The sequence below is a fragment of the Chiloscyllium punctatum genome, chromosome 26, assembly GCF_047496795.1.
Source record: "Chiloscyllium punctatum isolate Juve2018m chromosome 26, sChiPun1.3, whole genome shotgun sequence".
Classification (NCBI taxonomy): domain Eukaryota; kingdom Metazoa; phylum Chordata; class Chondrichthyes; order Orectolobiformes; family Hemiscylliidae; genus Chiloscyllium; species Chiloscyllium punctatum.
The window spans coordinates 44863718-44877430 of record NC_092764.1 but is presented as its reverse complement, the minus strand read 5'-3'; the positions used below and the strand labels follow the sequence as shown (position 1 = coordinate 44877430).

The 13713-nt window shown below is 41.5% G+C and overlaps 1 protein-coding gene across 5 annotated transcripts in view; it reads left to right on the top strand.

Moving 5' to 3' along the window:
* Window positions 1-13713, top strand: part of znf423 (zinc finger protein 423) — a 366010-nt gene that overhangs the window by 107121 nt on the left and 245176 nt on the right. For 4 of the 5 annotated variants that reach the window (XM_072596261.1, XM_072596259.1, XM_072596258.1 and 1 more), the window contains one exon: window positions 12288-12491. In XM_072596261.1, the coding sequence (XP_072452362.1) occupies window positions 12288-12491 (204 nt within the window). The remainder of the gene's footprint in view (window positions 1-12287; window positions 12492-13713) is intronic. The other variant, XM_072596260.1, reaches the window with a different exon arrangement.

The window sequence follows — 13713 nt, the reverse complement described above, 5'->3', positions numbered from 1 at the left end:
AGATACCAATGAAGACCATAGAAAATGCAAATGAATATGACCAATAAACAGTACATAAAGGAGCAGATGTTGAATAGATTACATTCTATAAATGCTTTTTGGTAATTGTTTTGACTGACATTTTGGTTTTTGTACTGATCTACCATTCAATTGCTGCAACTATTTGCTTTTTCCTGAAGTAGTGGTCAGTGAAGGAGGTTATCTAAGAGTACAAAGAGATCTTGATCAGGTGGGCTAATGGGCTGAAAAGTAGAAGATGGAGTTTAATTTAGATAAATGTGAGATGTTGCATTTTGGGAAGGCAAACTAAGATAGGCTTACACAGTTCATGGTAGGGCTCTGGGGCGTGTTGGTGAACAAAGAGAGCTAAGGGTATAGGTTCATAATTCCATGAAAGTGTTGTTGTGTGTAGACAGTGTGGTGAAGAAGGTATTTGGTATGCTTACCTTCAATGATCAGTGCATTGAATATAGGATTTGGATATCATGTTGCAGTTGTACAAAACGTTGGTGAGGTCACTTTTGGTATACTGCATATAATCCTGGTCACCCTGCTGCAGGAACGATGTTGTTACACTAGAAAGCGTGTAGAAAACATTTAAAAGAACATTGTTGGGACTGGAGGATTTATTATAAGGCGAGGATGGATAGGCTGTGGCTTTATTCCCTGGAGTATCTGAAGCTAGAGGTGATCTTGCGGAGGTTTACAAAATCATGAGGGGCATGGATAGGGTGAAAAGCCAAGGTCTTTTTCTCAGGGTAAGGGAGCCTGTAGTGCATAGGTTTAAGGTGAGAAGGGAAAGATTGAAAAGGAGCCTGAGTGGCAACATTTTCGCACAGAGGCTGGTGCGTGTATGTAATGAGCTGCCAGCGGAAGTGGTAGAGGCAGGTATAATTACATTTAAAAGACATTTGCAAGGTACACGGATAAGAAGTGTTTAGAGGGATGTGGACCAAATGCAGGCAAATGGGTCTATTTATGTTTGGGATACCTGGTTGGCATGGATGAGTTGGACTAGAGGATCTGTTTCCATGCTGCATGACTCTAATCAACCCTGGATGGTGGGCTTTCCCCTCAGAATGTTTCTTTCTAGTAGGAATATGCTAAATCTGTGTATTCTGAGATATCGCTTAAATGTTGGCCACTACTGCTCTTTTGGTCTATTCAGTCACCTATTATGAAAGTTCACCTTGCTTAGCATTCATGCCTACATAGTTGCCCTTACTTAAATTTAAAGCACCAATCTTAGACCCATTAACTCCCGATGAAGCTGAATGTAAAATTTAATTATACTGTGGTCATGCTAACAAGGAGTGCCTCTTCACAAGTCCATTCAAGATTTTGCCCAAACTTGGCTCATTACCTCTCCACAATATCCCACTGTTGCCCTACTCATTCTTCTAGTCACCAAAGATCATAAGGAGCAGATGTAGGCCATTTAGCCTTGTGAGCATGCTCTGCCACTCAGTGAGATCATGGTTGATCTGATCATTCTCAACTTCACTTTCTTGCCATTTCACTGTAACCCCGACTCTTTGATTGTAATTCTCTCTGTCTTGGTCTCGAATGTACTTAACCTCCCGTCCTTAACAGCCCTCTGCAAGAAAGAATTCTACCGATTCATTAACCACCAGAAAAAATTCCTCCTTAAATGTATGACCTTTTCATCTGACATTATGCCCTCTGCTCCTAGATTCTCTCTTAAGACGAAACAATCTTACTGCATCTTTTCTGTTAAATCCCCTAAGAGTCTTGTATATTTCAAAAAGGTCACCCCTTGTTTTTGTATTTGCCGTTGACAGGAGCTCTGGTTCTTGTGGCCAACACCATCTTTAATGCCTAGCTGTGCACCAGTTCAATTACTGGCAGTCTGTGTGGCCTGTGTAGTTCCTGTCGATTGTCCAGATGTTTTGGAAGGTGGTAAGTTGGTGCTATCTAGTTTCTGTCTGGCAGGTGGGAGAGTGGGAAACTGCGTCTCAGTGAGGTGAGACAATGTAAAAGGTGTATGTTACTACATGCTAACACATTCAAATAGGCCCTCCAGCCACAGTTTAGAAGGAGCATTGGTCTGGTCACTCTTCATTTAGTGCTGTTGGCTACTTTTTCATTGGGCTGGGCCATGGTCACTCTGGGTGCTTTGTCCACTAAATGTCAATAGGTCCGGAATAATCAGGGGGTTGATGCTCTGAGACGATGCAGGGGAACTTAATGATGGGGAGTGGTGGCAGACTGCCAGGTGTAGACAGGGTTGTAGCGGGCAACTACATGTCGAAGTGGGGAATGATGAGCATAGATAGATAAGGTGACATGCAGGAGAGGGGGTCATTGATGGGGGGAGAAAGAGCACATTGGCTTCCAGATGGTGAAATACAAGATCTGCAAAATGACCTCTCATACCTGGGACTGGGGCTAAAAGATGTGTAGATGCAGCCTTCGATAGATGTGTTGGGTGGGACTTGAGGAGATGTGACATCTTTTGGGTTGACTGTAAGGCCGACTAGGATGGGGATGTTGATGTCTGGGGGTTCACTGTCATGGTGAGATGGATCCTGGAACTCGGGGTGTTGTCACTGTTGCCTTCCATTGTCTTGTAAATTACATGTGTGTAATGAAAATGGAAACTACTATATTCAGAGTATATGGGGTATGTGCTGCCATTTAAGGGGGAAGGATGGGTCTGCCACTTACAGCTACATCAGGCCCTTCAAAGGGTAACCCAGTAAATCCACAACCAGGCAGTAAAGATAGATGTAGACCTGTGAGCTCAACATTGTGACTTCTGGATATTCACCTGTTGTGTGCAGTCCAACTCCTTGACCCCAGCTCTCATGATCATTTCAAGTGATGAACAGTTGAACCTCACTAATGCCTGTAATGTAGTAGTAATGTTTTTTCACCTGGGAAGATGGAGCTGAGTTGCAAAGTTGCAGTCATTTGTAATTCACACATTGCTAGCTCATGGGCTAGCAACTGCTTACTTTACACCGGGGCCCATGGAAAGCCATCTAGTGACAAAGGCCCATGGCTTCAGCACATGAACATAGATACTAACAAATGTGAGAACTTATTGACAATAAAGTATCACTTATACCACCATTGTGCCCTTAACAAGACTGTCTTCTTTCATATCCACGATCTTTCAGTGCAGATCATCTGTCCACAGCTGGGGTGGAGGAAATCTGCTGTACAATGGAACCCATTGGCCTGGAGCTTTGGTCAGCTGACACTGGAAACACTTGTCTTGAGGGGGCAGACATGCTGTGTGTCTTCACCAGGAACAAGTGTATCCTCCTCAGCTTGAACGCCCACAAGCTGACACTGGCAAAAGTGGAGGTGGAAGGCCAGGTAACCTCCAGTGTCCTGAGAGGAGATGTTTGGATTTGGTTCCTCCTCTGGCTTAGTGCCCACCAGTGTAGCTGTGTCTCCTTGTGAGGAAGAGTCATCTGGAGTAAGGCCAAAGTCCCTTCTTCCCCTTGTCATTTATGCTAGGGATCAATGGCTGAGATGATGGTGTGCAGGGCCATCTGCATATCCAGCAGACTGAGACTGCTGGACCTAGCTCTCCATGACAGTCACCAACCAGTCCATGGAGGCAGTCAGATAATTACATGTCTGAGGCAGCAGGGTTCCTGTGACATTGCTGCATTCCTGCAGCATTGCACTATGGATGCCATTGCCCCCCAAACCTGCCCACTGGTCCTGTTTCTGCTTTTGCACTTGTATGAAGTCCCTGATGGCTAACATCATTGTGTCATCTCGTGCCTGATGCCGAGTAGGTGTCCTGTATCTGACAGTCCTTTGAGTGCTAGTGAGTTGGGGTATTTCTTACCTGGCCAGCTGCAGAGATGTGTTAGTGAAGTGCTCGCCAGCAGGTGTTCCCAACTTTAACAAAGATGCCCACTGAGGTGTAAGTTTGTCATCTGGTAGGGGCTGCAGGAGGCAGCCTTGCCAACGCTTCCTCTGATGTACCTGTTCTCTTCCTCAGCAGTGGTGGAGCTGATGCCTTACAGGACGGCCTTCTTGGTTGTGGCCAATGTGGACGTGCCACTTGTACTGCCAGACAGAAGCGAGAGGAACCATCATGACCAAGGCTAGAAAGTTGTGGCATGTGAAATATGCATTGATCATGAAAGTTGAAGTATAATGTTAGGACGTGAATATCTTTGCATCTCCATAGGATCTACACCAGTTCTCGTTGGCGAGGGCTAAGCTACTTTCCTCAAAGAGGTGAGGAGCCAAATGTCAGATATCTCACCACGAGTCCTGGCCTGACTGTAGGCCGTTCTTTCCAGGAATCAGAGAAAGGGAGGGGGAATCGAGTAAGTTGACATTAAGTGGCAAAGCTGGGAGTGGGCCAAGGCTTGAAAGGTGGGCAAAGGTGGTGAGATGTTGTCCGGAGACAGAGCAGAGGGCATGTAGGGTTAGTTGACTAGGAATTTTGCAGTAAGTGAGAGCGATTGATGGAAGCTGCTGCATGTAAAAGTGAGAATGGTAGAGCATGGGCCTTTGAGTCATAGAGATCCACAGTACAGAAAAAGACCATCAAGTTTGCACTGATCAAGAGCAATTATTCTCATCCCATTTTTCAGCACTGGGCCCATAATCTCGTATGCCTTGACATCGCACATGTACATCTAAATACTTTGTCAATGTAATACAGGTTTCTGCCTCTACCATCCTTATAGGTAGTGAGTTCCAGATTCCCAGCACCCACTGGCCTTGATTGGAGGAGTGTGCTGTTGCTAAGATTGAGTGAGATGGCCTAGTTTAATTAGTCTAGCTGAAGGGCTTTTGCCCGAAAGGTCGATTTTCCTGCTCCTTGGATGCTGCCTGACCTGTTGTGCTTTCCCAGCACCACTCTAATCTAGACTCTGGTTTCCAGCATCTGCGGTCCTTGTTTTTACCTAGTTTAATTATCACCAGACTAATAATCCAGAGACATGGGTTAATGTCTGGGGGCCTGACTTCAAATCCCTCGTGGCAGATGGTGGTATTTGAATCCAATAACAAATCTGGAATTAAAATCTAATGATGATTATGAGACTTTTGTCTATTGTTAGAAAAACCCATCTAATCCATGAATGTGCTTTTAAGGAAGGAAACTGCCTATTCTAGCATATATGTATTGGTGGATCCATGGAAATGTGGTTGACCCTATTTGACCTCTGAGCAATTAGGGATGGGCAGTAAATGCTGGCTGGCCTGCAATGCCCACATCCTGTGAATGAATTTTTTAAATCGCAGAGAAATGAAGGTGATACCCACTCTGATGAGCGGAGAAAGTCATTGACCTTCCTGCATTTGTTGGGTGTTTCTTTGAACTGCACTGACCCAGGCAGTGAGCTTCTACCAGGCTGGTAGGGTCTGGTTGCATGGTTTCCTCTGGTGCTTCTGGGGGAAGAGGACATCCCTTCCCTGCACTATGCCTTCTGTCAGGATGTTGAGAACTCTGTCCATAAAGTATGATGCCAACTTTGTGTTGTCTGCCATTGTATCCACCAAGTAGATTAAAGTCGTACAGGGCAGCTCTGGCGTAACAGCGCTTCTAAGGTGCACAATGGCATTTCCAAGATGGTATTTGTATCAGGAGTACTGCTGGAAAGACCCACAAACTCAAATGTTAGATTTTTCAGTGAAGGTCTGGGGATTATGTTGGAATCCTAACAGCGTGCAAGCAGGCTATTCAACTCATCGAGTTCACATCAACCCTCAACATCCCACCCCGACCTGCACCCCCACCCCAGCCCCAATAACGCTAAATTTCCTGTGGCTAATCCACCTAGCCTGCACATCCCTGGATACTATGGGCAATTTAGCATTGCCAATCCACCTAACCTACACATTTTGAGAGGAAACTGGAGCACCAGATGAAACCCACACATTAAAATATAATTACTCTTGAAATAAAGCCTTCCATCCAAGGTGTATATTTTGTTGTGAAGATCTACAAAGTAAACACTTTTCTTCTGAACTACCATTCTTGCTACATACAATAAAATAGATATATTGAATAACTCAAGCCAAGTTACAACAATTTTCAATATAAACGTTGTAAGCAAACTAGAAAAAGAAATCACCAGCCAGGCAAGATCACATAAATACAGAATGTAAAGAAACATCATCACTATGAGCAGCTCAGAAAGCACTCTCCCTGAGCAACTTTTGAATCCACATGACAGTATGACTTCGGGATATCTGATCAGGAGTGAGTTCAGTGACTTGGTGAATTGAACTCGTGTCAGGTGAGCGGGGCACAACGGTTCGTGAGCTAGGTTTGACTATAATGTGAGAAAATTCGCTGGATCTTATAGAGAGGAACGTTTCATGAAAATCTGTGAAATTCATACAAGGTCAGCTTCAGTCCCAGGTTTCTCGTATTTTGTATATTTGTGATGTGTGTTTTGAACTACCATTTGGGGGCGACATGGTGGCTCAGTGGTTAGCACTGCTGCCTCACAGCACCAGGGACCTGGGTTCAATTCAACCCGCAAGTGACTAGTGTTTGCATGTTCTCCCCATGTCTGCATGAATTTCTTCTGGGTGCTCCCATTTCGTGTCTCAGTCTGATAATTTGTAGGTTAAATGGATTTGCTGTGCTAAATTCCCATAGTGTCCAGAGATATGCAGGGTAGTTGGATTAGCCACGGGAAATGCAGGGTTACAGGGATAGGGTTGACGGGATGTTATTTGGAGGGTCGATGTGGACTCGATTGACAGAATGCCCTGCTTTCACACACTGGATTCTATGATGAAACTCAGAGCTTCACTGAAAAATCTAACATTTGAATTTGTGGATTTTTCCAGCAGTGCCATTGCTTTAAGCTACCTAAGTTTTCTTTTAATCAATTGCTAGCATGAATTTGCCTTCAGATCCCAGGGTGATATTTGTGCAGCTATTTATCTGTTCATTTATCTGTATGTATAAAAAAAATGCATATCTCTGATGAGATCACTCACAAACCTACTTCTGAATTCTTCAGTTCTAATGTGTACCACTTCCCCAAATGTTCCTACTTGTATAAAGTTATAATATGTTTGTAAAGTACCAATTATTTCATTAATAAAAAGCAGAAAGTGTCAAGATCCAATGCTCATATAGTAACAAGCCCATCCAAAATGCTATCCTGAAATAAAAATGAAAAAATTTTGAAACTAATTTTGCATGCAATAGGTGTCAGAACAAGCAATTATCACTTTTTTTTTAGAAATTAAGTTACATTGTACTCATTGTAACAAAAGTTAAATGAAATCATTGTTGTTCCAAGAATGAAAGAGCCTGGAAGAATTAAATATAGTTTTGTTGTAATGTGATGTGCAAGCAATGCTACTAGACTTACTTGACAGAAGTCATACTGTCATGTGGATTCAAAAGCCGCTCAGGGAGAGAGCTTTCTGAGCTGCTAGTAGTGATGATGTTTCTTTACGTTCGGTATTTATGTGATCTTGCTTGGCTGGTGATTGCTTTTTTACCAGTTTGCTTCCAACTTTTATATTGAACATTGTTGTTACTTGGCTTGATTTGTTCAATATATGTATTTTATAGTATGTAGCAAGGATGGTAGTTCAGAACAAAATGTTTACTTTGGTTGATGGATTTTCACAACAAAATATACACCTTGGATGGAAGGATTTACTTCGAGTTAATTGCATTTTAATGTTGAATGCAATGTACTGTTTACATATGTAATGTAGTCCTGGAAAAATTGCTAAAACAAAATAATCCAACATAAAAGCTCCAATTATATTATCAAAACAGAATTAAACTGTAGCGGACATTTAAAAAATATTTTTCAGAGTCGATGTATAAAATTGCATTTTTATCAATTTTGCTTGTAATGTGATTAAAGGACTTCTTTATTTTTTGTTTTCATTTTTCGGAATGACTATAAATCTTGCTGTAGTTATTGTTTATTGACAATTTAAAAAAAATTAAGTCCATTGAAAATTCTCACATATGGTGTTCTTGGCATTTGATGCAATCGGCTGTCAAAATCAGACAAATGACAGCTTAGAAAGGTCAAGTAGGTCAGAGTTCCAGGAGGACAAAAGCTGATAACAATGTGAAACTTGCAAAGACACCTTATCATATTGGTCTAAAGCACAGCACAATTTCATAATTTTCTTTGGGAAATCAACTAGGTTTTAATATGCCAATTGCCCAGTAGCTGTCTGATATTTCAGTAATATCAATTTAGTTGAATGAGCATTTCTTTTGTTTTAATTTTCTTTGTGAAGCAAACTTTGTTTTCACTAAAATTCATTTTCACTTGAATTCTGCAATGGCTAAATGTTTTAATGTTTTTAGCATCAATATCATTGGAAAACATCATCTTATTGGATTGAGGTGCTGTTATTTCCAGCCGAACAAAACCGTGACGTTTGTAATATTTTAGAAATATTTCAGGAACTTTGTATTTTTATGACAAAGCAATTACAAGCTTTTGTTGTGCTCTGTTTCATCATATATTATCGACACACAATGGGGGTGGAATCTTAGTTGGCCAAGGGGCGCAGGCTGGTAACATGTAGGGATTGTTCCATGATACAGTCTGACTCCTGGGGAGGCTTCTAATGGTGGGAATGGCTTTAATGTGTCTACCTTCGACCAGAGGTGGGTGGAATTTAAAAAATTAAAGGCCGATTGTGACCATTTTCCATGGGCTTTTGCCTGTTGTGGAGCTACCCCTTTTAAGGGTAGGGAGGGTGTTGGCTGTAAAAAGGCAGCCTCTATGCAGCTTCCTGGAGAGTTGGACGCTAAATGGCTGAAGGGAAGTGGGGTTGCACAAGTGGCAAGGCTGTTCCAGTGCTGTTAATGGTAGGATTTTTCTTCTTTTGGTGTTTTGCCTGTTTGGTACTGCCAAAAATAAAACTGGTAGGATTGCAGAGGTTGCAAGAGTTTTTTGCTCTGTGATTGGCATGGCAGCCTGGGAGGCAGGTCCCACTTCCTTAACTAGCTGGCTGCTACACCTTGATTGCTTGCTCCTAATAATATTGAGGAAAAAGCTCTGTCTTCCATCCAACTGTGCTGGCCATTTGAAAAATACTCCAATGCTGACTATATTGATAATTGCCAATGAGTTTGTTTGAAAAAGATGCACATTCTGTGAGAAATAACATCTGCAACAATGCTGCTACATAAATAGCAGCTGTGTGCTGGGGACAGTCGTATAGTGGTAACATTACTAGACTAGGCATATAATTCTCAGCAATGATCAAGAAACTACCAGACTTGTCGCAAAATCCCATCTGGTTTGCTCATGTCCTTTCGGGAAGGAAATCTGTTGTGCTCACTGCGTCTTGTGTATATTTGACTCCAATTCCACAGCAATAAAATCGATTCTTAACCAAAATCTCAAATAGTCATAGAGATGTACAGCATGGAAACAGACCCTTCGGTCCAACCTGTCCACGCCGACCAGATATCCCAACCCAATCTAGTCCCACCTGGCAGCACCCGGCCCATATCCCTTCCAACCCTTCCTATTCATATACCCATCCAAATGCCTCTTAAATGTTGCAATTGTACCAGCCTCCTCCACGTCATCTGGCAGCTCATTCCATACACGTACCACCTTCTGTGTGAAAAGGTTGACCCTTAGATCTCTTTTATATCTTTCCCCTCTCACTCTAAACCTATAGCCTCTAATTCTGGACTCCCTGACCCCAGGGAAAATACTTTGCCTATTTATCCTATCCATGCCCCTCATAATTTTGTAAACCTCTCTAAGGTCACCCTCAGCCTCCGACGCTCCAGAGAAAACAGCCCCAGCCTGTTCAGCCTTTCCCTATAGCTCAAATCCTCCAACCCTGGCAACATCCTCGTAAATCTTTTCTGAACCCTTTCAAGTTTCACAACATCTTTCCGATAGGAAGGAGACCACAATTGCACGCAATATTCCAACAGTGACCTAACCAATGTCCTGTACAGCCGTAACATGACCTCCCAACTCCTGTACTCAATAGTCTGACCAATAAAGGAAAGCATACCATACGCCGCCTTCACTATCCTATCTACCTGCGAAACCACTTTCAAGGAGCTATGAACCTGCACTCTAAATAGCTTCGTAAGCGACTCAATTCTATTCAATAGTAAAGAAAAGTTGAGGAACAATAAAATAAGATGCACAACCTGGCTTTAAGCTAGCCATCAAACATTGTGTCCAGATCCTATGATGTCTTATCGAGTCAGTTCAAACATGGGTACGGAAGCCTCCTGCAGGTTACCCACCTATCGCTCTCCCTCAGGTGATGAAACAGTGCTGTTTCATGCTGAAGACCACTTTCATATGATATTGGGGCATCAGGGACACAAAATGTTTCTACATAGTGGAACATCAATGCCCAATATTCACTTGGAAGCACCACTACTGCTCAAAATTGGCAAAATTCTGCAAGGCGTATGTCCCAGGCAAGGCCTGTGGAAGGTGTTGAACAAACGAAAAGGAAAACCCTATGTGACCTTGTCCTTACATTAGAAAAGGTAGATGGTATTTGCCTATAACTGTATTATTGGGAGTGATCACTGCATTCTGCAACAAATAACTCACTTCTTGACTTTAGAGGTGGTCCACTATTTACAAGGTGCAAGCCATGTGTCATGGAATACTCTTGAAATACTCTTCATCTCCAATAATGGCAAATGAAAATCAGTTCAGATGAACATGAGACGATGCACTTGAGCACGACAAGCAAGGCAAGGGAATATATGATGATTGTTTGGATCCTGGGAAGTATCAAGGGTCAGAGGGACCTTGGCGTGCAGTTATACCAGTCACTTAAGATACCACGGCAGGTGGTAAAGAAGGGAAATGAGATACTTGCCATTATTAGCCAGGGCACAGAGTGTAAGAACAGAGAGCTTTTCTTGGAACTGTATAAAACATTGGATAGACCACAGCTAGAATGTTGTGTGCAGTTCTGGAATCTACATTATAGGAGGCATGTAATAGCACTGGAGAGGGCACAGAGAAGATGTAACCGGATATTGCCTGGATTGGAGAGTTTCAAGTATGAAAAGATATTGGACAGACAGGGATTGTTTTCCTGAGAAGAGGAGATTGAGAGGGGACATAATGGAGCTGTATATAATTATGATGAGCAGAGACAGCGTAGACCGGAAGGATGTTTTCCCATGATGGATTGATCAATGACCATGTGACATAGATTTTAAGGTAAGTGGCACAATGTTAAGAGGAGATGTGAGGAATATTTTTCAGCCAGAGGGTCGTGGGACTCTAAAACTCATTCTCGTATAAGAGTGGCAGAGGCAGAAACACTCAATATTAGATGTAAAGGCATACAAGGCTATAAGTTCAGTGTTAGACAGTGAGATTGGATTAGTTAGTTGGCTGTTCCTCAACAGTGTGGACGTGATGGGGCAGAAGCCCCTTTCTATGCTGCAGATCTCTGTGACCTTAATGTTCAGAAGATTGACACCATCCAGATCTGTATTACATCCACCATCTTGAATATTTACATTTTCCCACACTGACAGCACCTTCCAAATTTGCATCCTCACACTCCTAGAAGATCAAAGACCGCAGGTGATAATCCCGAAACATCATCAGAACCTCATCACTGGCAAGTTCCCTTTCAAAACCTACCCCATCCTGACTTAGAACTCTATTGTCACTGCTTCAGTGTTGCTCAGTCGAATTCCTGTCGATTCCTTCCTAATAATACTGAGGGTGTACTTAGATGACATGAACATTAGTGGTTGAGAAGGTGGCTGACCACCATCTTTGCGTGGACAAATAGCAATGCACATTAAATGCTCACCTTGCCACAAACACCCACGACTGATGAACAAATTTTTAAAAACTGGTTAATAGAACTGCAATAAAATGTATATAGACCTTGAAGAGTGTTACAATTAAAATGCACATACCTGCAAAATTTCACTTTAAACTACATGCAAAGATACCTTTTGTTCTATTTTTTTGAACGAGTACAGGGATAGAATTGGAGTCAAAATTTTGAAACCAGTTTTCTACAATATATTTAAGGTCTCACACTATTATCTTTATTTGCAAGTTCCATATTTTTTGAAAATCCAAGTAAGGTATTTTATTGAATATTCTTCAATTTAATCATTTTGAGAGGTATAATTGAGATATCAGTTATTCAAAGTGTAGTCAGTTATCATTGATGTAATATGGTTATCACTTTTGATATTTTCTTTCTCAACCCTGTTGTTCAGTATTTCATGTGTGTTTACCAATAAATACTTATCTTTTAATATTTCCACACCACAGTTATTCACATTATAGTATATTCTGCTTCATCAGCAGGAGCCTCAGGAGGAGACCAGGAGTATGATACCAAGGACGGACAACTGTTGGAAGACAGACACAGCATGACCAGTCAGGAAGAGAGAAACGAAGATGATGAAGACATGGAAGATGAATCAATTTACACCTGTGATAATTGTCAGCAGGACTTTGATTCACTGGCTGACTTGACAGAACATAGGGCACATCGCTGTCCTGGAGGTAATGTTAAATTAGCTCTGCATTCTGGCTAGGGTAGACTGGGTAATTGGGTACAACTGATTAGGAACTATTTTATTTACATTTTAATAATATTGTTTATTTTAGGGAGTTAATGCAATTTTTATCAACAATGAAATATTGGATTTTACTTTTATCAGGAGGATTGTAGTATCGACATGAAAACCTTAAGTGCAAGGTCTTTAAATAGAATATGCTAATTGTGAAGAGTGAAAATTATAGTTGGCCATATGGTGTAGAGTGCAATAGGAAATGACCTGTATAAGTTTATTAAAACACTCTTCTCTAAATTTAAATTAAATTACTTGACCACTTGATGGGAATTTTTTTTTCTCATTTCACAGCTCAAAAATCTGGCCATTAACACCATTGAGCATTTTTTTCTACCACGTGTATTATTTGTTCAGTAAATCAAATTCCATAAATGGATTGAACAATATTATGCATTCTAAATATATTTAAAGATGATTTCACAACTAAAGCAACATGCCAGTTATAAATTAAAGGGGTTCTTTCTTTCGGTGTACTAACAAGGGTCATCACACGTGCTACTCAACTTGTGAGCATTTAGCACTTGTAAAATAATTGTCACGGCACCTTGCCACTGATACAGTGACCTGTGTATAACGATGTGATCAACTTTTTATGTACTGTCTCACTGACAAACAAGTTTTCCTGCTAAACATCAGACTACAATATTTGTTAGGATCGTTCTTAACTTTAGGACCAGACTCTTTGAAATGATATCTTGGGGGACAGTCATTCATTTCCAGATCTGACTGGATCATATAAAGTACTATGAGATCTTGTTGTCCTCTGCCAAAACTGTCCAGTATTCTAGAATCATTTTGGAATTGAAAGGTATTAACTAGCCTATCCATTATAGTGACTGCATACCACCTCTTCTCCAGCAAGGAGCCCATAGTCTTTTACTACTAAAGTCAAGACCATTAGTTCAACTGCCTCTCCTGCTTCCATCTTTTGGCCTAAGTCGCTAAGGCAAATTTCTGTTAAGGCTCTACTTTTGCACCCCTCCCTCACCCCCCCCCCCCCAAACCAAGTCTTGAGCTCTTCTTTATCCTGTCTCCTTTCATTCCAGTTCTGGTTTATCCTATCTCTTTTCATACCCTCTCTGAGTGGAATCTATTTTTGAAACCCATTGTCACATTTCTGGCCCCTATATTCATGGTTTAACTCCTCAGTT